This window comes from Myotis daubentonii, chromosome 11, assembly GCF_963259705.1.
Source record: "Myotis daubentonii chromosome 11, mMyoDau2.1, whole genome shotgun sequence".
Lineage (NCBI taxonomy): Eukaryota > Metazoa > Chordata > Mammalia > Chiroptera > Vespertilionidae > Myotis > Myotis daubentonii.
Window position 1 is genome coordinate 6596015 of NC_081850.1, and position 22532 is coordinate 6618546.

The 22532-nt window shown below is 43.1% G+C and overlaps 1 protein-coding gene across 14 annotated transcripts in view; it reads left to right on the top strand.

Annotated features, from left to right (window-relative positions):
• The window catches only part of CDC14B (cell division cycle 14B), a 95485-nt gene that overhangs the window by 38096 nt on the left and 34857 nt on the right, over window positions 1-22532 (top strand). For 12 of the 14 annotated variants that reach the window (XR_009447565.1, XM_059656384.1, XM_059656386.1 and 9 more), the window contains 3 exons: window positions 6759-6849; window positions 7381-7456; window positions 9666-9758. Coding sequence is in view for 13 of the 14 variants with exons in the window: in XM_059656384.1 (XP_059512367.1) it covers window positions 6759-6849; window positions 7381-7456; window positions 9666-9758 (260 nt within the window). In the remaining variant the exon portion in view is untranslated. Of the gene's footprint in view, window positions 1-5077; window positions 5446-6758; window positions 6850-7380; window positions 7457-9665; window positions 9759-22532 lie in introns of those variants that run through there. The other 2 variants (XM_059656395.1, XM_059656397.1) reach the window with 2 other exon arrangements.

Sequence of the window (22532 nt, forward strand, 5' to 3'; positions counted from 1 at the left end):
GTTTGGCTGTGTGGCTAGAGCATCAGCCTGTGGACCAAAGGGTCTTGGGTTCGATTCTGGTCAAGGGCAGGTACCTCAGTTGCAGGCTCCTCCCCAGCCGGGCCGTGTGCAGGACGCAACCAATCGATGTGTTTCCCTCACATCGATATTTCTCTCTGTCGTCTTTCCCTCTCTCTTCCACTCTCTCTAAAAGTCAATGGAAATATATCCTTAGGTGAGGATTAAAAATAAAAAAGCTAAAAATATTATTTCAGGATTTTTTTTTTAAGTTGCAATGTAATATACTATTCATAGTTTATACAATACACTAAATTAGGTCAAGATAATTCTTTTTTTTAAATATATTTTTTATTGATTTTTTACAGAGAGGAAGGGAGAGAGATAGAGAGTTAGAAACATCAATGAGAGAGAAACATCGATCAGCTGCCTCCTGCACATCTCCTACTGGGGATATGCCCGCAACCCAGGTACATGCCCTTGACCGGAATCGAACCTGGGACCTTTCAGTCCAAAGGCCGACGCTCTATCCACTGAGCCAAACCAGTTTCGGCAACAAGATAATTCTTAACTATATTCTATAGAAAATGCTTTGATAGCCCTAGCTGGTTTGGCTCAGTGAATAGAACCTGTGGATTGAAAGGTCCCAGGTTTGATTCTAGCCAAGTGCACATGCCCGGGTTGCAGGCTCGATTCCCAGTAGGGGGTGTGCAGGAGGCAGCCGATCAATGATTCTCTCTCATCATTTATGTTTTTATCCCTCTCTCTCTTCTGGTAAATCAATGAAAATATATAAAAAGATAAAATCATCAAAATTCTTTGATATTAATTCTGTATTCTTTTCATGTACTTAAAATTCTTTCCTGCCCCTACCCTTTAAGAAGTATAACTGCCCTAACTGGTTTGGCTCAGTGGATAGAGCATCGGCCTGCGGACTGAAGGGTCCCAGGTTCGATTCCAGTCAAGGGCATATACCTTGGTTGTGGGCACATCCCCAGTAGGGGGGGTGCAGGAGGCAGCTGATTGAGGTTTCTCTCTCTTTGATGTTTCTAATTCTCTATCCCTCTTCCTTCCACTCTGTAAAAAAGTCAATAAAATATATTTAAAAAGAAAAAAAAAGAAGTATAACTCACACATAATAAAATGCACAGGTTTATGTGTATAGTGTGAATTTTAACTAGTGTATACTGTTTTTTTAAAATATATTTTTACTAGAGGCCCATTGTACGAATTTGTGCATGGGTGGGTCCCTCGGCCTGGCCAGCAATCGAGGCCTATGGGGGGGGAGGGGTAGACCGTCAGGGGGCAGGAGCCATGGGAGTTTGGCCAGCCGGCCTCCCCCAATGGGGGCCGATTGAGGGGGCTCGGTCGCCCGGGGGAGGGGCCGCAAAAGGTCGGCTGTGGGAGTGCACTGACCACCAGGGAGCAGCTCCTGCATTGAGCATCTGCCCCCTGGTAGTCAGTGTGCATCATAGAGACCAGACGACCGGTCGTTCCGATAGTTCTGTCGTAATGGTCGCTTAGGCTTTTATATATATAGATTGATTTCAGAGAAAAAGGGAGAGGGAGATTGAGATAGAAACATCAGTGATGAGAGAGAATCATTGATTGGCTGCTTCCTGCATGCCCCACACTGGGGATGGAGTCCGCAGTCTGGGCACGTGTCCTGAGTGGAATTGAACCCCGACCTCCTGATTCATACTTCGACTCTCAACCATCCAGTCATGCTGGCCAGGCGAGAAGTGTGTACTCTTGTGAAATACTGTTCCCTCTGGGCCTCTTTCCCTCTTACCTAAATAACCACTGTTGATTTCTGTCAGTATAAATTAATTTCCCTCTTCTTAAGCGTTGTGCTGTGAGAGTCATGCAGCATGAGCTCTTTTGTGTCCTTTGCTCTGCACAGTGTTTTAGTGATGCATCCATTTTGTTTGTATATCAGCACGTCATGGTTTTGTTTTTGTTGAGTAATGTTCCACTGTATGAATATAGTAAAATCGGTTTATCCCTTCTCCTGTTGATGGAAATTTGTGGTCTTTCCAGTTTCTGGCGTTCCTAAGCTGCTATAATTTGATTGCCTTTTTCATGAGCTTATAGGCCATTCATGTAAACTCTTTCATAAAGTGTCTTCGAATCTTTTGCCCTGGTTAACATCTAAAATAATTTAATATGTACCCTTACGCCGCTCTTCTCTACACCATTTTCTTAGAAACCATAGCCAGATTGGCATGACAATTTTTAAAAATCCCCCTGACAGGTTTTTTTATAGAAGAAAGTACTTATTGATAGGACTAGTGGCCTAGAACGGTGGTCAGTCTTAAGCATTTTTCAGGGGGCCTTGAAATACCATTGGAGGTAAGAACAAGCATTGTAAGGATTTGCTTCTGATAAGGCAATTATATGTTAAACATACTCATCAAATTAAGGCGTTTATTCACTGCCAAGAAATCTGAAATGAGACAGATCCTTTACTTACCTTCCCTCCCCTCTGAAATGCTTATTTTGGTAGATACATTAGAGTTCCTCAAAGTGCTTGACTTAGGGTCCTAGGAAAAGATCTGCCTGCTGAAGCTGGCTGCTCAAGTGTCTGACTGCCATGACTAAATGTTATAGGACATGTTGGTCCCAGGTCTCTCCGTATTGCACTGAGGAAAGCGGCCCTGAGCCCATTTGGTCTTGCACAGCTTCTAGGACTTGATAGATAGCAGGTTTCCTGCAGGAAAACTCCAGGTAGGTGGGGCTTAACCAATCTCAGATAAAAAAATTTCACACAACAGTCATTTATTAAATATTCTTAGCAAGCAGGCACAGAGCATAACCATCTGTCCTATGAGCTTAGCTCCTGCAGTTTTGGGTACTCTGACCATTCCTTTATGAAAGGTTCTGTGGGGCAGCAAGAGTAACTTTCCTCACACCTTCCTAAGTCCTGGCTGGGCTAGTAGCCAAAGCAGCAGGAGATAGAACAGTAGAAAACGTCTGAAATTATTTGGATACACGTGTGGGGGTGCCATAAGAATATGATACCCAAGGAGATACTGGGCAGTTGAGGTGTAGATGCCATTCTGGACAAAGGAGGAGGAGGAAAGGGTCTGGGATTTCAAAGGGGAAGCAGACAATTTGCCAGTAGAGAGAGCAAGCGGGCGGGTAACAGATTCCTGCTGTCGCCCCAGAAAAAGGGGACACAGGGAAGGCCGACGAGCAGGCTTTGCAGCTCTCTCTCCGCCACATTTCATTTCTATACGCCCTTCTTTTAAGCAGGTGCTTCTGTCTGAATTCCGGATGGGGGTAAGGTTCACAGGTTCTTTCTGAGACTTCTGTTTCTTAATAATCAGCTTAAAAAATCAATATCCCTAAAGGTATATTTTGGGATGGCGGAGTGTCTGTTGCCTTGAATTGCCATGAATGGAGGTTAAAGCAGCTTCTTTTTCTACACCGGCAACCTCACCAACACAGCCTTTCCAAACTCCTTTGATTTTTACCAGTCTGAAGGAAAACCAGGACCTGGTAGTTTAAATTTGCATTTTGTTATTTTTTAAAGAACATAAAGTTGAAAGAAGATAGGCATCTTCATGAGATGAATTTAAAATATTTTCCCAGTTTATTTCTTGACTTTGTTGCTACAAGACCTTTTTAAAAGTGGGTATCAAATTAGCAGTCGATTCTGTGGCGTTTGGACTTTATTTTGAAAGGCCTTCTCCAGTTGAACCCCACAAAAAAAGAATTCATGGTTTTGTTGTTTACATTAAAGTTTGATTCACCTGGAGTTTTGGAATCAAGTTAGGGAGGTTTCCTTTTGAGGCAAACATATATGTGGTATATAATGTATATATTGTATGGGGGTTGTAAATACTGTGTCATTCTTGGGAAAGAGTTGTTGCTATATTGTCTGTTTTAAGGGAGGTCTTTGTAAAATTTTTCACGGATTATTAAAGTAACACTTTTTATAACTAAACTGGGACTGTACGCATACTATATCTTAATTATTTTTCACTTGAGACTATAAGAAACATAGGCTTAGACAATACTTTAAATGGTTGCTTAGCATGGTGTCGGAATTTTTGTTTTATAACCATACTAAGGCCTTTAACACTAGAAAGACTGAAATTTAGTATATACCTATATTGCCCAAAAGCAGACAAAATGACTGCATTGTGAAAGAATAATATCGGAGCACTCTTCACTTATGTTCCTTAGCTTTTCCAATAACTCACTTCTATTCGACATTTCTTTCATGAATTTAGGGCGCAAAAGAAATAAAATAAACAACCTATTAGAACAAGTATCACTGCATAAAGATTCGAATAACAAGTACTAGTTTAGCTTATTGAGCAACTGCAACTTACCAAGTATCGACAATTTATCATGTACTTGTATGTTATCATGTGACGGTAATCGAAAAAAAATGAAAACTGTTATTTCAATACAGAGCCGAACTGGTAATATAAGAAATTTACTCAATTCAATAATAAGAGTCATAATTTCCCCAAGCAGTCAAAATGACTGCTTTTGGGCAATATAGGTATAACACATATATATATATACCGGAAATGAAGGAGGGGGAGGTAACTACAATTATTAATAAACGCATTTATATGTTGTACAAAAAGTCACAAAATTCTAAGACATTGTGTCCTTATATACATAATTGTTTTTCTAATTGAAATTAAAAAGCAGTCAAAATGACTTCCTTGGGCAATCTAGTGTTAAAGGAATGATTGACCGCAGTAGTGGGCTCACTTTAAAATTTTGACCTATTGTGAAGACACGTTCATTGTAAATAAGGCGCCAGCACTCCCAACCAGCCCGACACTCCGTGGGTCTCCACCTGAGAGAGGACGCAGCTCTGGGTGGCCCAGGTCTGCTGGACGGGCTCCGGGCGCGGGGGGAGGTAGGCGTCCCGGGCTGCGCCTCCCGCCGGCCTGGATGCTGCGCCCTCTGCCGGCAGCGGCCAGGGCGGTGAGGGAGCGCCCCGAGCCGGGGGCAGCGGCCAGGTTCGCCCTCGCCCCTCTCCTCTCCCGCAGGAAGCCCTTCCGCGCTCGGAGCTGCGCGCTCGCCCGGCGCCGGGGCTGCACAGCCTCCTGCGGGTGCGGCGGAGCCGGGGGCCGGGCGCTGGCGGCCGCTGTCGCGGAGGGCGAAGCTCAGCCCGCGCCTGGCGGTGGCGGCCGTGCCCGCCGCGGCCCTTCCAGAAGCTTTGAACTTCCGGGGTGACGCCCCGCTATGCGGTGGAGTCGGTGGCCCGGGGCGGACACCGTTCCCCCGGCTGGGGCCCGGCCCTTTAAACTTTGTTTTTTAAACTTCGGGGGTGTGGTCGCGGCTCCTCCTCTGTCTGCGGCGGGTCGGGTGGTTCCCTGGCCGCCCGGCCCCGCCCTCCCTCCGCCCCGCCTTCCAGATGCTTTGGAGTCATGAGCCGGGAGGGCTCGGGGGCCCGGCTGGTGGCGGAGGTGATCAAAGGTGAGTGCGGAGGGGACGGGGCGCCCCCGGGACGCCGGATTTAGGTGGCATGGGGCGGGGCCAGATGGGGGAGGCCCATTGCTGGCCAGGAGGTGCCTTCAGCTTTCCGGGCTGGCCGGGGCCAGCGCTGTCTCCTGGGCGTGGGTGGCCTTCCCGGACTCCCAGACCCGAGCGCGCTCTTGCTTTGGGGTGACTGTGAACAGACCTGTGCCGTGGGAAGCCCCTGGCTGGCAGGTGACTTGCGTCTCCACCCAAGGGAGCAGAATCTGTGGTCACTGCGCGGGGATCAAGGGTCATTTGTGGTTGGCAAAGAGTAAGCCCGTCATCCTTCTGTGTTTGTGGTTGCAAGACATTTTAGCTGAGCAGTTTACAAGGAAATAAATACAGCCATTGCGGGAGTTGAATCGCTGGCAATTACCATTTGGGCAAAGGATGCCAGCTGGCGTCCTTTTTTCTTACTATTTTAAAGGCTGGACTTGATTTTGCTACAATTTAAGTGTAAGTATATCTACTAGCACTGCTAGTATTGCTACAACTGGGTATTGCAGGTAACTGCTTTGCCGGGATTTTTAGGCAACTTTTTCTGGGTTAAAGCGGGGGAGGAAGGTTGGAGCCTCAGAACATTATTAGCACCAGTTATCATTCTTTCTAAACCCTCACCTCATGGCTGCCTAACTGCATTTATGCAACACAAGTTCATGGCGCACTCATCATGCAGATACCTCTCATTGCTTCTATTGCAATGGTAATTTGTCTAATTGTAAACGTCACTACAAAAGTAGTAGTGATCCCTAAGAACAGTTGGATAAACATCTGGTTCATTTTGTTGCTGATGTTCTATAGCCTTAAACCTTAATTTTGAAGCAGTTTTGAAAGCGCTCTTTACTTAAAATATGGTTTCTTATTGAATGACTCTTTAGGATGTCGTGAAAACATAGTGATGCATAGTGAAAGCCACCTGGTTGCTGGCTAGCCATCAAGTGCACACTGCCATTTGTTCAGATTTCTTAGTACAGAGGAAGTAAAGTTTTGCATGAGAGTTTCCTCCAGAAATCAAGCCATACTGCTACGTGAAAAGTCACTTGTCTTTATTGAAACTTATGGTTAAAGGCAGTTGCTCCTTTCAAAAATAGGCTTATTTATTTTCACTCATCAAAATAGAACCTTTTGAAAGTATCTGTTGGCATCCTTACCATCAGAAACCTGTATGGAAAAAATAAAAATCTGACTTCATCTGAAAAGAGTTGTATCATGATATATGAAAATTTTAAAAATAACCTGAAGGAAGGAACATTGCAATTTTTCCATTTCAGATCGCCTTTGTTTTGCCATTCTCTGCAGCAGACCAAAGAGTTCATCAAATGTACATTATTTCACCATAGATAATGAACTTGAATATGAGAAGTAAGTATTGGTTCTTAAAAGATTGTTAGTAACTTTTTTTTTATTTTGAAGAATCTAAAGGTATGTTTATAAATAGGATAACCTTGGAAGATTACAAATCTGTTGACTGATAATTGCAGGATGTTTTTCCTTTCATTTTCCTTTAACCTTTAGTAATAAAGTAGATCCTTAGGGAAAAACTCAAAATGGAAGAATCTTTCTAAATTTAATAACTTATATTTGAAATGCTAATAGTTTACAGTACAATGAAATAAAAGCTAATGTATTAAGATGTGTCTTTACCAGTGGAAAAACAGCTTTTTTTTTTTATTCAGAAAGCATTTTCATATATTATTTGAGGTTAGAGGTGTTGAACCATTTTTTTAATAGGCATTACTTACCAGAATATCTGTTCCACTTCTTAAGGCAGTGTGACTGATAACAGTTTGGTGTATGCTTTCTTGTCTGAATTTGATCTTGTAGCTCCAAAAAGGCATTAATATTCAGGGCATCTAGAATATACGTATATGTTTTTGTGTTTTACTTTTAAAGCTTCTACGCAGATTTTGGACCACTCAATCTGGCAATGCTTTACAGATATTGTTGCAAGATAAATAAGAAATTAAAGGTAAAGTCTTTTTTTACATAAGATTTGACTTAATCATTGTTAGCCCGGGCTTGGGGAGGGCAAAGTAAAGAAAGCACATCAGTTTTAAAAAGGAAATGCCGTGTTTTTGCTGCAGTGGTGTTTGGGGCATACTTGTGGTTTTCTTGTTTTATAAAGGCATCGTGTATATGTTAGTTTTCCACAGTTTTGATTGAGCAGTTTGAGTTTGGGTCGTTGGATTCTGGCTTGGATTAGTGATGCTCAAATACTTGAAATCCCAAGTGGAAACTGTTTAGTGAAGTAAACCTCTTACCGTCCGACCCAAGGGAACTGAAACCTAACAAGAGAAACGTCCCTTGCTGTGTGGTTGTTGTTCCTGCCTTGGCTTCGATAGGAGGGAGCGCTAGCGGACAGGGAAGACGCTGCCCCTCTCTGTCTCTCCTCCTGCCCCGACTCTGTGTGACTTCACCTTGACCTTTTACACATGCGATTCAGGAGCAGGGAAAGCAAGGGCAGACAGCTGCCTGTGAGGCTGTCACTGAGTGCTGCAACAGTGTATTTCTATAAGCTTCAGGCTCCAGCCATTTATCTTAAAAACCTGGAATGATTGGTCATGCACGATGGGAAGTGTATATACTGCTAGCAATTCCTAATGAGTCATTTTAAATTCTCAAGTCAAAAATACTGGATTTGGGGACAGGTCCTTTTTAAAAACAACTTTCTTTATTCAGTCTACTGAATGATTTACCAGTCTACTACACAGAAGAATTAACATTATTTTCAAGTAAAATGAAATTATGTTAAAAATTTATGGGTAAGGCAGGTGTTTTTTGCTTGAGTGTCAAACCTAAAATTTCACATCATAAATGTTTGAAGCACCTGTCAGCTGAGCTACTAATCTGTAAAGTGGAAGTTGTAGCATTGCCTTTTCTTTTTGTATTATATGTGTGTTCACTGCGAATTTGTATAGAGATGGAGACTCTTCTTTCTGGGCTTTTTCTCTTAAATAGGAATATAAGCATTTATGGTCTTATGTGTTCACGTCTCCCCATCTCCCATCCCTTTTCCAGTTGTCGGTGGCAGGCTTTTTGTTTCGTGCAGGGCTATGAAGCTAACAATAATGTCCTCTCCCCCCACTTGTGTTCCTTTGCTTTAATTTTGAAAGGATTTTTCCCCCACACTCGGCCATCTATGGACTTGTAGCCTTTGGGTCAACTAAGAATGTATTGGTCCCCCTCCCCCCCCCTTTAACGTTTTATCATTTACCAGCACAACTTGTAGGGTGTTGAGCATCCAAACTGTTCAAAACATTACAGCCTATTCAATTAGTAGTGATAAAACTGTGTTGAGAGTTTGGATTGAGTCCCCTGTGCTTGTGCTGCTCTATGGCTGGTTGGACTTGTTTCCGTTTTGAAAATCAACCTGGCTCTCTCACTCCACGTAAGCAACTACAGGAACATGCGCTCACATCTATCCCTAACTCACGGAGGCCTCGCCAGCTCACTGAAGTGCCTGTGTCCTGGCCCCACCCTCACCCGAATCCATGCCCACCTATGTTACTGAAGTTCAGGTGCCCAACTGCTAACTCAGCATGTGTTCCTCTGGGTTTTAACTTGGATACCCGTTTCATTTTTAACTTTTATTGAAGTACGGTGTGTGTGCAGAAATGTGTACAGATCATGAGGGTACAGTTCAGTGAATTTTCACAAACTGCATATACATGGGTGTCCTCTTGATCATCAGATCAGGGCAGGGCACTAACAGCACCGCTCAGGGGCCCCCCACGCTCTCCGGGCATCTCTGCGCTCCTCACCCCCCCGCCCCCCATCACTGTACCGATGTCTAACAGAAAGAATTCCTTTTGCCCGGTTTTATATACCCTTTTACTTCAATTTAAAGGTCTTGGGAATAGGTTTGTTGTTTTTTCTTAAATCAAACAGTTGGCCCCGCCCCACCCCTTGCTTCTTATTTATTCTGTCTATACTTTATATCTGTCTATACTTTATATCTGTTCCTGTCTCCTTCCCTCTTCCTTAACTGTGCGTTTCTTCTAACCTAAGAATGCCTTTTATGGGAAGGTACTCGGTACTTTGGGGTATCAAAGTTAGTATTTTTAAAGGTCTTGCTAATATGAATGCTGAGATGTGGAATTTATCTTCATCACAAAATAAAGTTTTAGAAAACTTGCAATTATGAAACAGCACACTAACAGTTGTGTATCTTTATGCAGTCCATTACAATGATAAGGAAGAAAATTGTTCATTTTACTGGCCCTGATCAGAGAAAACAAGCAAATGCTGCTTTCCTTATTGGATGCTACATGGTAAGTGTTTAACTCCTTTCCTCGTGTATTAGTGAAAATGCATACAACAGTGGTACCTCACCTTTGCTGCTGCAAATGCGAAATTATTTTTTCTAAGATGATGTTTTGATTTTTTTTCCAGAGAAATACGTTTTGCTTTTTAAAAATTGACCAGTTGAGGAGGCTGCCCATATGCGGGGACAGGGCATTGGGAAGACCTCTGTCCTTTGTGCTCATTTCGCTGTGAACCTAAAGCCGCTTTTAAAAAGTCTGTTAAAAAAAAAATTGACCAGCTAGTATGGAAACCTTTAGCTGTTATGCACTTAAGATTAGAAAATAATGCCCTCAGCCCAGCCGGCATGACAAACTGGTTGAGTGTCAACCTATGAACCAGGAGGTCATGGTCTGATTCCCGGTCACGGCACATGCCCAGGTTGTGGGCTCGATCCCCATGTGGGGCGTGCAGGAGGCAGCCAGTCAATGATTCTTTCTCATCATTGGTGTTTCTGTCTCTCTTTCCCTCTCCCTTTCTCTCTGAAATCAATAAAAAAATATTTTTTTTAAAAAAATTAAAATACACCAAATGAGGTAAGAGTGCTTTATAGTTTGAATACAAGTTTTTCCTAGCTAAGGTGTGGTTCTAAGATTATCTTCATCCTCATCAGAAGGTCTAGCAGGAGAACGCGGTGTGTCAGTGTTGTAGGAAATGGGTAGCATTCTCCCTAGTTTACAAAGACATTGAGTGGTTGTCTATTGGGCCACTGGACGTGTGTATTGTTAGGTCCGAGAGAGCCCAGGATCGGATACATGCAGACGCGTGATGAGATAATGGACTCCCCTGGCATTTCTAACAGATCAGCGTGCCAGACACAGATACTGGCTTCACCACGACCCCCACACAGATACTGACTCCTTCCTGAATACCTGGCTGACCCCTGCAGCTGAAACTTCCTCAGCTGAATACCTCAGCTCATGTCCCTGCCCCTCACCCAACCGCAGTATAAAAAAAGCGCCCCCCTTCCTGTTGGCGTGAATCCACGTGCCCTGTCTTTTGGGGTATGTGGGTCTCCCGGGGACGCAGAATAAACCCTTCCTTTCTTTCTTTTCTGATTCACTCGACTCTATTTCTTATGCTGCCTCCTGAGCCACCTAACCTAACATGTATATTTACACAGGAGTTATGAATTTCATTGATTTGTGAATATCATGGAAGATATTTGTGGGCTTATTATTTTGAGTCAGTTTTTCTCTAGCACCTAGATCAGCGGTTCTCAACCTGTGGGTCGCAACCCCTTTGGGGGCCGAACGACCCTTTCACAGAGATCACCTAAGATCATCGGAAAACACATATATAACTACATATTGTTTTTGTGATTAATCACTACACTTTAATTATGTTCAATTTGTTAACAATGAAAATACATCCTGCATATCAGATGTTTACGATTCATAACAGTAGCAAAATTAGTTATGAAGTAGCCACGAAAATAATTGTATGGTTGGGGGTCACCACAACTTGAGGACCTGTATTAAAGGGTCGCAGCATTAGGAAGGCTGAGAACCACTGGCCTAGATTTTGAGCCTCCCCTGTCCACTCCCTCCCACTCTTCCCCTCCCTTAACCCCCCACCCCCCACCCAGGGAACAGGGCCTCATCTTTTAGCGGAAGGGAAGCCGCTCCTCCATTCAGGGGAGAAGCACAGCGAGGGTGCTTCTGCCACCTCCACCCACCGAGGTGTAGTAATTACTCTCCTCGATTTAAAACACAAAGGGATTGTTTTTGTTCCTGAGATCAGTTCTTTCTTCCCTCAGCTTGTTACTTGATTCTGTCATGCTGCCTCCCTTTTAAAATACATATCTTTTCTGATGTACAGTTTGACAATGGGGAATTTACACTGATTAGACCAAAAGTTGGTGGTACTAGTTAAAATTTCACCTCAAAATTGAATAATTTCTTTTTCTATGTCGAAACTAATTCACAGCAATGATCAAGGTCTTTTTGGGGGTTGTTTTCCTATTAGTGCCCACAAAAGTGGTTGAGAAATAATTCTGAGGTAGCTAAGTTCTATTATCATCGCTGCATTTGTGAAACACAGGTTGTAGAACGTGTCTAGCAGAACTTGATTTCTTAAGCTTCCCCAGATGTGCTGCTGTTGGTTTGTTTTCCCACCTTTTCGGCAGTTGTGCCGAGCTGTAAAAACCTCCAGGGAGAAAGAACCCACGCCAGTCCCAAGAAAAAGAGAGGATGGAGAGGGGGCTGTTGTAACCAGGGCATTTGCTCCCATTACTTGGCGAGTCACTGGGGAGAAACCCCAGGATTCGAGTAAACTATGACAGCTTTACAGAAAAGGGGAGACAGCCAGAGTTTTGGGATTTATAACAGATTACAGGGAACCCTGGCGAAGGGGTCCTGTCTTATGCTGCCCAAGGGGAACCTGCGGACAGAAGCTGCGGCAGGGAGCGGAACTGCAGAGCTCCTCCTGCACTGTTTTAGGCGGCAGTTTGTCTGGGGTTCGATGGGATGTCCCCAAGGGGGTTCCTGGGGAATCAGACCTGGTGACCTCAGTGTGAAGAAGCCCTGAGAGGGTAGCTGTGGGCATGGTGGGAACCAAGGGTTGTCAGAAGGCAAAATTAAAACACTTGATCATTTTATAAATAAGACATTTATTTCTCTTCTTAAATTTTGTTGTTTTTACTGCTGATTAAAAACAGTAACAACCCCTTGGAATCTTCATTGAACATTTGTTGGCGTATTTGTTTGCAGTTTGGAGTTGGCCTTTTGACTTCAGATAAGTTTGTATTTTGATATTGTTAGATATAATCGGCGCAGGAACGTTAACTATCTCATTGGCTTTCTCAGCAATGCATGCGGGGGCAGCATCCCACCTGGTAAATGGAAGGGGCCTCAGGCGCCGTGAGCAGGGAGGAGGAGGGTCCGGCAGTGGGTTATTTTGGGCGAGGTCTTTTGAGGCAGATACTTCATTGATGCTGACCTGGACATTCCAGACGGATCAGTTTAGAATTTCATTCCTGGGACGGCCGAAACTGCAGTTGCGCTAGGTATGAAGTCTTAGTGCGGCTTAGCAACTCTGACTCCATTTTGGGCCTGTTGTCTTTTTCATATCAGGCAAAGTTAATTTGGGGGGAGGAGTTTATATATTTTTGGATTACAGATCTTTTCAGGACTTCATGCTCTCAGGTTAGCACTGATTTGATTGGTTAGGAAAGTGCCAGGTAAGCCTTTTGAACACCCACTTAAGTTCATTCCTGGCCCAGCTAGAGGCCAGCTTGGCAGGAGGAGTACAACCCTTGGCTGTAGCAAGGGTCGTTGCAGCCATGAAGGGCTGGCGAACGCGGGAGCATGGAACTGTAATGATGCTGGTAGGGAAACAGGAGGGAAACATTAAGAAAAGGAAATAGTAGCAAAGGAGTGTCGAGATGTAATGTGGATGGATACCTCACAAAACTGACATTAGAGTAAGTACGTGAAGGTTTTGATCTGATTGAATCCACTGACTAGAAATTTGTAGTGAGATGATGAGAATTCTCCTAAAAATTTATCTTCAGCCTTGACAACTTTTTCAGTTGTTGAGGAATTTTTGAGTCAATAAGGCTTTTTAGTGATTGCCTAGAGGACGGGCGGGGGGGGGGGGAATAATGTTAAAATAAACAGACAAAAAAGCTGGAGAAGAACTGTTGAGAAGTCAATTCCAAGTGACTTACTAGTTAGTGTTCTGCCTTTCACACTCTGGGCCTCCCAAAGGAATGATGCTCCCTTCATCCTCCTGACTCAAAAGGCCCTAACGGGGTGTGGAGGGGCGGGAGAATGAAGCACCAGCCCTTCTATTCATTTTATCCTTAAGCACGAGCTTGGGCTTTACATGCAGACACTTAAAATGGGGTTGACGTGCCATGCTCGCCGGGGCTTTTGCCACGTGGCAGGCGCCATCCGTGGTGTAAGAAGTGAGGAGCAGCTGGGCTGCTCATTGGTCTTCCGTGTCTTTCCAGGTATCGCACTTGATGTGGCCTCGTAAATGGATTTATCAACTACCTCAAATAGTAGAATCTTTGGTATCAAATTAGCGTGAAACTAAAAGTCTTTTTAAAAAATATATATATATTTTATTGATTTTTTTTTACAGAGAAGAAGGGAGCGGGATAGAGAGTTAGAAACATGGATGAGAGAGATTGATCAGCTGCCTCCTGCACGCCCCCTACTGGGGATGTGCCCACAACCAAGGTACATGCCCTTGACCGGAATCGAACCCGGGACCCCTCAGTCCGCAGGCATCTACTCTATCCACTGAGCCAAACCGGTTCGGCGAAACTAAAAGTCTTTTGAATCACACTGTAAAAGAGCTGAAGAATATAAAGAATAAGTGAAGTTTTCTTTTGCAAAAAGATGAGTGAACCATACCATTTTACAAAATAGTCAGTTTGTGATAAGACTATTGTGATAAGTCAGTGGCTGCTAACCGAGCTAGCTGTTGGGGTGGTGGTACTTAACCTGTCTTTGCAGATATGAAATCTTCAGTGGAAAAGTAAGTTCTTTTCATAACAAATTCATGATTAAGAAAATATTTCACAAATAAAAGTTTGGAACTTTCTCATTTTGTTGTAAAAAAAAAGAAATGATGTCATGTACAAAACCCATATGTGTTCGCTTAAGAAATTTGGGACATTTTACTTGAAAAAGAAACACCTCTTTTCTATTTATCAAGTAGGACACGTGCGTATGTATGTGTGTATACTGTGCTTTGTGCCCACTGGTATAGTTCCATCACCTGCTCTTTTCAGTGAGTGATCTGTTCTTCTGTTTTAGTACATGTTTCGCCATCTTTATACCCAAATTATATCCGTATTTCCCCTGTGAATCCAAAACATTCACGCCAGCCCCCGACGCGGGTGGACGTGGTGGCTGCACTCCTGAGCTCTCACACGTGGCCCCTTTTGCTAAGGCCGATTTATTGAAGGAACCATCCTTTTATCTTGTAGAATGTCCTACCTTTTGAATTTCTCTGCTTTTTTCTTTGTGATATTTTAAAACTTGTTTCTTCATTCTCTATTTTTTGTGGACTGCAAGTTGTATCTCTAGGCGTATGCATTAGGTAGTATACGTTGCATTACATCAGAAAACATAAAATACCTGACTTATCATTAGTGATGGTAAAAATGACCACTGGGTTAGGTGCTAACCATCAGATCCCTTCCGTGTATGGTTTTCTCCTTAGGGCTTAAAAGTATTCTGTGTGATATTATTTTGGATCTACCTGTAGTCAGTCATATGTTTGGTTCCCTATCAACCATGCATCCAGTGCTTTAAACAATAGTTGATAATACTTGCCTGAATCAGTAATTTTATTAGGGTTTCAGGATAACGTTTTTTGAATTATTTCATTCATTCTTCATATATTAGCTGGCTATCTTTTTCTTTTTTCTTTTTTTAATCTTCTCCCAAGGATTGGTTTTTAGAGAGAGAGGAAGGGGCAGAGAATGAGAAAAACGTCGATCTGTTGCCTCCCATATGCACCCTCACTGGGGATCTAACCTGAAGCATAGGTATGTGCCCTGGCCAGGAATTGAACCCACAGCCTTTGGATGTACTGGACAACGCTCCTGCCCGGACGGCTGGCTTTCTGTTATGGGATTTAGCTTTCCCTCATCCAGTTGGGGCTCTCTGGTCACCCTGTAACCAAAATTTCTACTGAAAAGACAGAATGAATGGTAATTTCCCTTTAATTACCAGTTTTCAAAGTAAAGTGCTATATTAATAACCATGAAACAAAATTTTACAGCCTGCTTTATTTCTTTTAAGGAATGTAGTATTTTTTTTTTTAATGTGTTTTTATTTATTTCAGAGAGAGGCCCAGAGAGAGAGAGAGAGAAACATTGACCAGCTGCCTCCTGCATGCCCCCTATTTGGGGATCGAGCCCACCACCTGGGCATGTGTCCTGACTGGGAATTGAACCTGGGACCTCCTGGTGCATGGGACAACACTCAACTAATCTGCACCACTAGGCTACAGCCTGCTTTGAAATCATCCAAATGAAGTATTAGTGGGGTTTGAACTCATTTGGTAAACATCTTTAAAATGTGCAAGCATTTTCCCATTAGTTTTTAAGAACATCTCTGCGCACTTGGGAAGCTGGAAATTCACTAACCAAATGCACATCATTTGTGAGTGGGATTAGAAAAATGAGTGTAATCATTCCTGCATTTTTATTTATACATCATTTATGGTCCACTATCTTTTTTTAGTTATAGCACACATTAAACTCAAGAATTGAAATAGCTGAACTTACAACTAGGCTTTAAATAAAAAATTTTTAAATGAAGCATATCAATCACATTAACTGTTACATTTATTAATATTTAGGGAACAAAAGAGGTTCTTTTTTTCTTTCTGGTTAATCCTCACATGAGGATATTTTTCCATTGATTTTTAAAGAGAGTGGAAGGGAGGGGAAGAGACAGAGAGAGATATCGATGTGAGAGTGACACATCGATTTGGTTGCCTTCTGCATGCGCCCCGACTGTGGCCGGGGATCAAGCCTGCAACCGAGGTACGTGCCCTTGACCGGAATCGAACCTGAGACCTTTCAGTCTGTGCAGGCCTATGCCCTATCCACTGAGCCAAACCAGCCAGGGCCAGAAGGGGTTCTTTAGCACAGTCACGATGTACAAAAATTCATTTTAGAAATAATTGTAACTATTTTTCTCTTTTAAAATTTTTATGTGTCCTTTAAATGGAGATGGTGTGCTATTGTACTGGTAGATACAAACATTAATTTCTAGTTGTACAAAAATTGTTGGGAAGAGGCCACTGTATAGTGGATGAAGCATAGGGGGTTTAGGTTCAGACTGAGCTGACTTTTAATTTTACTTACTGTATAACAACTTATGCAAAAATAGCATTTGACAAAATCCAATACCCTTTCCTGATAAAAACTCTCAGCAAAGTGGGCATAGAGGGATCATACCTCAACGTAATAAAAACCCTATATGACAAACCTACAACCAACATCATACTCAGTGGGCAAAAACTAAAACCATTTCCCCTAAGAACACAAGCTAGACAAGGATGCCCACTCTCACCACTCCTGTTCGATATAGTACTGAAAGTTCTAGCCATAGCAATCAGACAAGAAGAAGAAATAAAAGGCATCCAAATTGGAAAAGAAGAAGTAAAACTGTCATTATTCACAGGTGACATCATATTGTACATCCAAATATTCCATCAAAAAACTACTAGACTTAATAATAAATGAATTTGGCAATGTAGCAGGGTACAAAATTAACATCCAGAAATCTATGGCTTTTTTATACACCAATAATGAACTCACAGAAAAGAGCAACTAGACAAACAATCCCATTTACCATTGCAACAAAAAGATTAAGATACGTAGGAATAAACTAAGAAGATAAAAGACCTGTACTCAGCCGAAACCGGTTTGGCTCAGTGGATAGAGCGTCGGCCTGCGGACTGAAAGGTCCCAGGTTCGATTCCGGTCAAGGGCATGTACCTGGGTTGCGGGCACATCCCCAGTAGGAGATGTGCAAGAGGCAGCTGATCGATGTTTCTCTCTCATCGATGTTCTAACTCTATCCCTCTCCCTTCCTCTCTGTAAAAAATCAATAAAATATATTTAAAAAAAAAAAAAAAGACCTGTACTCAGAAAACTCCAGGATGTAGAAGAAAGAGGTAGAGGAAGACATAAATGAAGCATATTCTGTGTTCATGGATTGGCAGAATCAACATCATTAAAATGTCCATACCCAAAGCAATGTACAGTTTCAATGCAATCCCTATTAAAATACCAACGGCATATTTCACAGACCTAGAACAAACTCTCCAAAAATTCATATGGAATAAAAAGACCCCGAATAGCCGCAGGTACGTGCCTTGTCCCGGAATGGAACCTGCAGCCTTTTGGTACACAGGACATTGCTCAGCCAACTAAGTCACTCCAGCTGGCCCTGATTTTATTTTAGGCAGAGTATCTTGTACAAATTAAACATTCAATAAATAGCCTTTTTCTTTTTCCTTGTTCTGTCTACCATTACTATAACAAATCAGATTTCTGTAAAAAAAGAAAGAAAGAAAGTTAACATTTTATATTACTGGTTATCAACTTTGGTTCCATCTTACTGTCCCAACATTTGTATTTTCCTTCAGATAATCAGTATTCAGTTCTTCTGTAGGTTAATGTACTTTGGACAGCTAGCCTGGGAAATTAACCATCGCTTCTAACATTTTTCTGTGGTTAAAGCATTCTGAGTTTAAAAGACACAGCAAACTGTTGCTTTCAACTTTGCTTTCATCTAATGGTTCCTAGGTTACTTTAGTAAAGTGTTTATGTTATTATTATTAAATATGTTTTTAGAGGAAAAGAAACATTGATCGGCTACCTTCTATATGCGCCCCAACTGGGAATTGAACCCGCAACCTTTTGTTGTCTAGGACTCCGCTCCAACCAACTGAGCCACTTGGCCAGGGCCTTAACTTAATATTTAATGATGATCTTTTGAACCTGTGGTCCACTTTTTCATGATGATTTAATTACTTTGGACCCGGATTAGTCAGTGCTGGGTTAAGGTGGCTGGTGGACACAGGAATCACTTGAGAAGTTAAAACAAGGGGAACAGCGGGGAGAGGATCTGGAAACAGTGGGTAAGAATCCAGTTTAGCAAACAGCAGTCAGACTGGGCAACAGAGACTGGAGGACAGAACCAGGTGGACAGCCAGAGTCTTTGTAAACACCCATCCCGGGCAAACCCTCCCTGAACCAGGCAGCTGTAAAAGAACCAGGCGCCAGAGAGTCTGAGGTGAGGTGCCTGGGAGCCCCGGAGAGGGGCAGCGTGCCTGGGGCTCTGCCCGAGCACAGGCCTGCGGTGGAGGCAGCTGGCTGCCGTCGGTCCCGTTCATCACAACTTCCCTTCACCCTGGTGCGCCCGCCTGACCTTCAGCTGCGTGGGGCACCCGCGGGTGGTGCTAACTGGGGAGAGTGAGGAGCAGTGGCCCTCTGACCACATGTGCTCTTCGGTTGCAGACCTGTTAAGCTCTGGAGTTTGGATGCCCTTCTTGTTTCCGTGTTGAAGGTAGCTGGCTTCTTGCCGATAAATAAGGCGGGAGCAGCAGGCCCTCTCCCGTAGTCACAAGCTGTGTGTGTGATCGTGAGTGAGCAGCAGCTCCGAGGCCGGGCAGTAGCAGCCTGCCAGCTTCACGGGACGCGGAGTGTTTCTAAATAGTGGTTTGTTTTTCCCATGTTTAAAAATTAGGAGATTTCATTTTTTTAAATTAAGATTTTTTTTGTCTTAAAAAAATGTCTCCACCAATAAGATAGTAGATCCTGTGCACTTCTCCTCCCGGCAGTTCCTCACATCTGTGAGCTGCCTGGCCTTGGGAAATAAGTGTTTGCCACTCCAGGCACCCAATTTCCTTTTATCTAAATCGGGAGTCACTGTACAAACGTACTAGATATGTATCTATACTAATAAAAGCCTAGATGGCGTCACACCCTCGCACTCAACGTCATCACAAGATGGCTGCACGCACAGTGGAGGCGTGGCCTAGCGGCTGCTCCATGAGGTGAGGCCTGGGGGTACCATGGCTCCACACGCAAGGTGCAGAGGAGGCCGGTCCTGGTAGAGGAGGCGGGTCGCGGCAGGGGAGGGCAGTTGTGGGCGATCGGGCGGCAGGGGAGGGCAGTTGTGGGCGATCCGGCCGGCAAGGGAGGACAGTTGGGGGCGATCGGGCCAGCAGGAGAGGGCAGTTGTGGGCGATCAAGCTGGCAGGGGAGGGCAGTTGTGGGCCATCGGGCCGGCAGGGGAGGGCAGTTGGGGGCGATAGGGCTGGCAGGGGAGGGCAGTTGTGGGCCATCGGCCGGCAGGGGAGCGGTTAGGGGCAATCAGGCTGGCAGGCAGAAGTGGTTAGGGGCAATCAGGCAGGCACAATACCATCAGGTCCTTGTCATGTGATCTGGCCGAGTGCCCTCACGGAATGATAGCTTGGTTTCCCTGGGTCTGGAGTGAGGGGTCCACCAGAAAGCAAGGCAGCAGCCACAGTGCCTTTTATGATCTAGCCTCCAAATCAGACTTGGCCATTACTAACTACAACATCAGTTGCTTAGACAGAGGCACCTACTCATGGTGGGACCCGTGAGGGTGGAAATGCCAGGAGATGGGCTGTCTTGGAAGCAGGCTACACAGCTGTTTAATGTCCCTCTTGTTCACCATTTGTTGCATCCTATTTTTGGCCAGCAGTGTGGAATCAGAGTGGCCATTCTATATGCATGGCTACTCATGAAAATAGACCAAAAGAATTTGAGACACCACTTAGCTTCCAAATTGTCAGGAACACTGTGGTGTTTCATAGAATTGCATTGATTTAGAGTTTACTGACTTGAGAATTTGTGTTAACAGAGGAGCCATTTATAGGATTTTTCTTAAGCGACAAATTTAGAATAGTTTCATTTGGGGGAGGCCTTTTGACTAGGAAAGCAGGTGAATGGGTGTAAAATTTAAAATGATAGATTGTTAGCAAATATTTCTTTAATAGTTGTATCTTAGTTCTTTGAGGCTGCTATTAACAAAATACCAGACTGGGACACTTAGAAACAACAGAACTGTACTCCTCACGGTCTGGAGGCTGGGAGTCAGGTCAGGGTGACGCGTGCTCTGCTGAGGGCTCTCACCTGTGGGGAAGGGCGGGTCTCTCTGGAGCCTCTTTTGTAAGCACCAGTCCCATCTATGAGGGCTGCACACTTCACGGCTAAGTCCCTCCCAAAGGCCTCGTGTACTAATACTTAGGATTTCAACATATGAACTGGCGGGGCACACACACATTCTTACCATAGCATTATGTAAATAGACGTATTGTCTATTCGTATACAGGCATGCCTCAGCTGAATTTTGTTTGGTTTTTTCCTTCTCTTTCTCATTCTTATTCATTTTCTTTGGTTGTATTTGTCCCAACTGGATTTAAGAGCTACATTTTTTAAAGTTCATCATTAGGATGTTTCCTCATAGGAAAAATTGTTATATTATTGTCTTTTTTGAGTCGAACTTGTGTTCCAAGGCTAACCCACAATAATTTAATGTATTAGAGATTATTTTTGTTTGGGAAGTTACAAGGAAATAATGCCATTGCAGTGTTAGTAAAGAGCAAAACCAAAGAAGTGCACTCCTGGGCAGGAGGGATTATCATTAATCTGCTGCTTAAGGAAACTTTCTATAATTCGAGAGGCCTTATTAGACAATTTGAGAAAATCGGAAAGAGGTCTCTGGATTTCATCGAACTAATTTACTTAAATTATGTGTACACACACACACACACACACACACACACACACACACACACGAGCCCTATTCTCACCTTCATTGGCCTCAAGGTATCCTTTTATTTGCTTTGTTGTGTTTTTTGTTTAAGGGTGGTTTATTTGGAAGGAGTCTGCTAGGAAGTCCCCAAGTAGAACGAAGAAAAGACTGATGTTATCTAGTAAGTCCTGGAAGAGAAAGGAAGCGTGTTGGAAACTAGAAGAAAATGAGGAAATTGGAGCAGGGGCTGGATTAAAATTTTTTAATTAAAAGATTTGTGCTCAGCTGGCGTGGCTCAGTGGTTGAATGTCAACCTATGAATCAAGAGGTCACAGTTCGATTCCTGGTCAGAGCACATGCCTGTGTTGCGGGTTTAATCCCCAGTGTAGGGTGTGCAGGAGGCAGCTGATCAATGATACTCTCTCATCATTGTTGTTTCTATCTCTTTCTCCCTCTCCCTTCTCTGAAATCAGTAAAAATATTTTAAAAAAATAATTGTTTTACTGTTTTTTCAAATAGTAATAAATTAGAAAGTTAATTGCTAGGTTGACGCTTAAAAGATGTAAATGTGGAGAAAGTAATATATAAGCAAATAGAAAATGTTGAATGAGATTAGATCTTGTGGTTAATTCATGATAAATTGTAATCTTGTATGAGTCAGTAATAGTATAATTGAAAATTTATCTGATACTGGATAACGAAGCAATTCTTGGAATTGAGGTATTTGTAGTGCCTCCTGTGGGTTTGTACACTGCTGCAGGTAAATGTTAGAAATTCTGAATAGTGAGTCATAGTTTTGTATTCTTTTTAGAGTAAATGGGATGAAATCATACTGAGAAACAGGCTATACATTGGGGAAATTTTCCATTTATGAGTCTTAAAACTGAAAATTGATAAAATATTATCTGGAAGCTAAGGGGACATGTCCTCTCAGTTTCAAAGATCCTTGCTGGGTCTTGGATTTTTATAATTTCTCTTAGTCCAGTGATATATTTATATCAGCTTTTTATCAATTATTTTAAAATTTCCTTTACATTGATTTAAGTTTGGTGAATCAGAGTCCATGTGGACTATAGTGGACCAACCACGAGAGCTACAATGAAACATAAGATATGGATCCGCACTTCAGAATGCTCACCATTTGCGGTGGGAACAACTCATGTATAATAAGTAATGGAGATAAAATTTTGTAACTTTTTCAGTGACTTACTTTTGCTACAGAGAATTTAAAGTGTTTTATGTAAAGCTACAATAGCGTTAGAATGGAATCTAATATTGGTGATTTATGTGCAAATCTAATGCTTGCAGCCTCCTCCCGCCTCCATACAGGGGTTGGAAATGCCCTGCCCTGCAGGAAGGTTGTGAGTTGGAGAAGGACCTGTGCCTTCAGCCCTGGCCGCGGTGGCTCAGGTGGTGGGAGCGTGGTCCATGCGCCGAAGGGTCGTGGGTTTGCTTCCTGTCAGGGTATGTGCTCAGGTT